At 54.5% G+C, this 1692-nt stretch overlaps 1 protein-coding gene across 1 annotated transcript in view; it reads left to right on the forward strand.

The window, feature by feature from the left end:
- The window catches only part of NPHP4 (nephrocystin 4), a gene marked incomplete at its 3' end in the record, with an annotated part of 23926 nt that overhangs the window by 15463 nt on the left and 6771 nt on the right, over positions 1-1692 (forward strand). Inside the window, exons 7-8 of the mRNA XM_035900951.1 lie at positions 3-102; positions 1214-1276. Of these exons, the coding sequence (XP_035756844.1) occupies positions 3-102; positions 1214-1276 (163 nt within the window). The remainder of the gene's footprint in view (positions 1-2; positions 103-1213; positions 1277-1692) is intronic.

A 1692-nucleotide genomic window follows, 5' to 3' on the forward strand; every position in this document is an offset into this window, starting at 1 on the left:
AGGAGCCGCATCCACCTGAGCGAAATGGTCCCTCACCCGGCATTTGGGGTCTGCTTCCAGCTGGAGTACGTCTTCTGCACCTCGGGGATTGCCGACGGGAAGGTAGGGCTGGGGGTGCCGTGCCTGGTCTCTGTCCCTCATTAAAGAGCGGAGATCTGCCGCGGGGGAGCCAGCCCTGCTGAGTAACTCCATCCTCTGCCCCTGTTTCGCTGTCCTGCACCCCCAAGACGCAGCGGCTCCTCCTCAGGCGGCCGTGCTGCCTAACGAACGCCGCGCTGCATAACGAATGGCCCCGCGAGGTGTCCAGGTGCTTTCCGCAGCGCTGTGTGAAATATCCTGGAAATGGGCTTATTGAATCCTTTTAATTACACGTGGTTACACTTCTCCATTGTGTATATGTATATGGGGAAAGGTGGCCTGCAGCAGTCCCATAGTGTTCTGGCAAGCTAATTTGGAAAACCTCAGCCTTTTTAAATTTAAAAGAGGCTTTTCTTTAGAATTTAGTATTTATGCTGAAAAGAAGTTAACCTTCCTGCTCTTTTTTTCCCCTGAATGCTGAGGTTTTTCAGTGATCCTCAGCCTGATGTTCTCCAGAAGTCTCTCTACTGACTGTGGAGACCATTCTTGCTAACGCCTACTTACCCATCATTTCTATGTATTTGGGTTTAACCTTTCTGCAGGTTAAGCTCAGTTTAGCGAGCCATTCAGTTGTCCCCTCCAGGGACCCTTTGCTATTGGAGCCATTAGCTCGTAGTGATGCTGAATCGATGGCTGTGGGTGGGTTCATTAGGAGGCCCTAGTCTCCTCCTAAGGCGCTCTTTGAAAATGCAGCAAGTGTCCTCTCTTACTAGAGTTGTCCAGAGCAAAACTGGGGGGGAAATGGGTATTTCTAAAGCAGGACACGTGTGCCAGGCCAGAGGGATTTGTGTTGAGAGGGGGAGAAGAAGCTGAGCCTTGCTGTCGGAAATTACCTGTTGGGTTCAACTCCTTTAAAAAGTTGAAACCCAAGGACTCACGGAGATCTGGGGCTCCAGACGCGGATCTGTTTGGCTGGGCTGGGTGCCGGGAGCACTGGCCAGGGCGGCGGTGGAGCCGGTTCCCACGGCACAGCCCTTGGGCAGAGCGGTTAATCCCAAAGCCGCTTGCCCGGCTGATCACCTTGTCCTCCGTGCCATAATTAGCAGGCTGCGAGGGTGATTGCAGGCGCTGGTAGAGACATCTCAGTTTGTTTCTGCTCCTCTCCTTCGGTTTAAGGGGAGGCTGTGGACGTGCCCGGGTAAGTGGAAGCCTTTACGCTGCCTTTCCCGTCTGCTGGGGCTGGGGGGCTCAGACACGTACCCCTGAATGCAGCTGCGTGAGGGTTGCGGCCCTTCGGCTGGGTGCTGGTGCCTTTGTCTCAAGCCCACGTGTGCTAAACACACACAAGGGATGAAAACCCTGTTATTTTTGAAAAGCGTTATATTGTGCTTTTATGCTATATCGGCATTATATTATGCTGATCCATAATCTAGAGGTGTGGTCCCTTGTGTAACATGGTGAAGGGCTGAGGGGCCATTACCTGGAGCGCGGGCGCCTGACGGACTGCAGTGCAGCCTGCCGAAGGGGGGTAGTGGCGGCGGCGGGCTGGGTAAACGGGGTAAGGGCGAGGAAAACCGAGGAGCGCCCCTGTGGGAAGGGGGGTACGGGGCTTCC

Source organism: Egretta garzetta, unplaced genomic scaffold, assembly GCF_000687185.1.
Source record: "Egretta garzetta isolate BGI_Z169 unplaced genomic scaffold, ASM68718v1 scaffold671, whole genome shotgun sequence".
NCBI classification, from domain to species: Eukaryota; Metazoa; Chordata; class Aves; order Pelecaniformes; family Ardeidae; genus Egretta; species Egretta garzetta.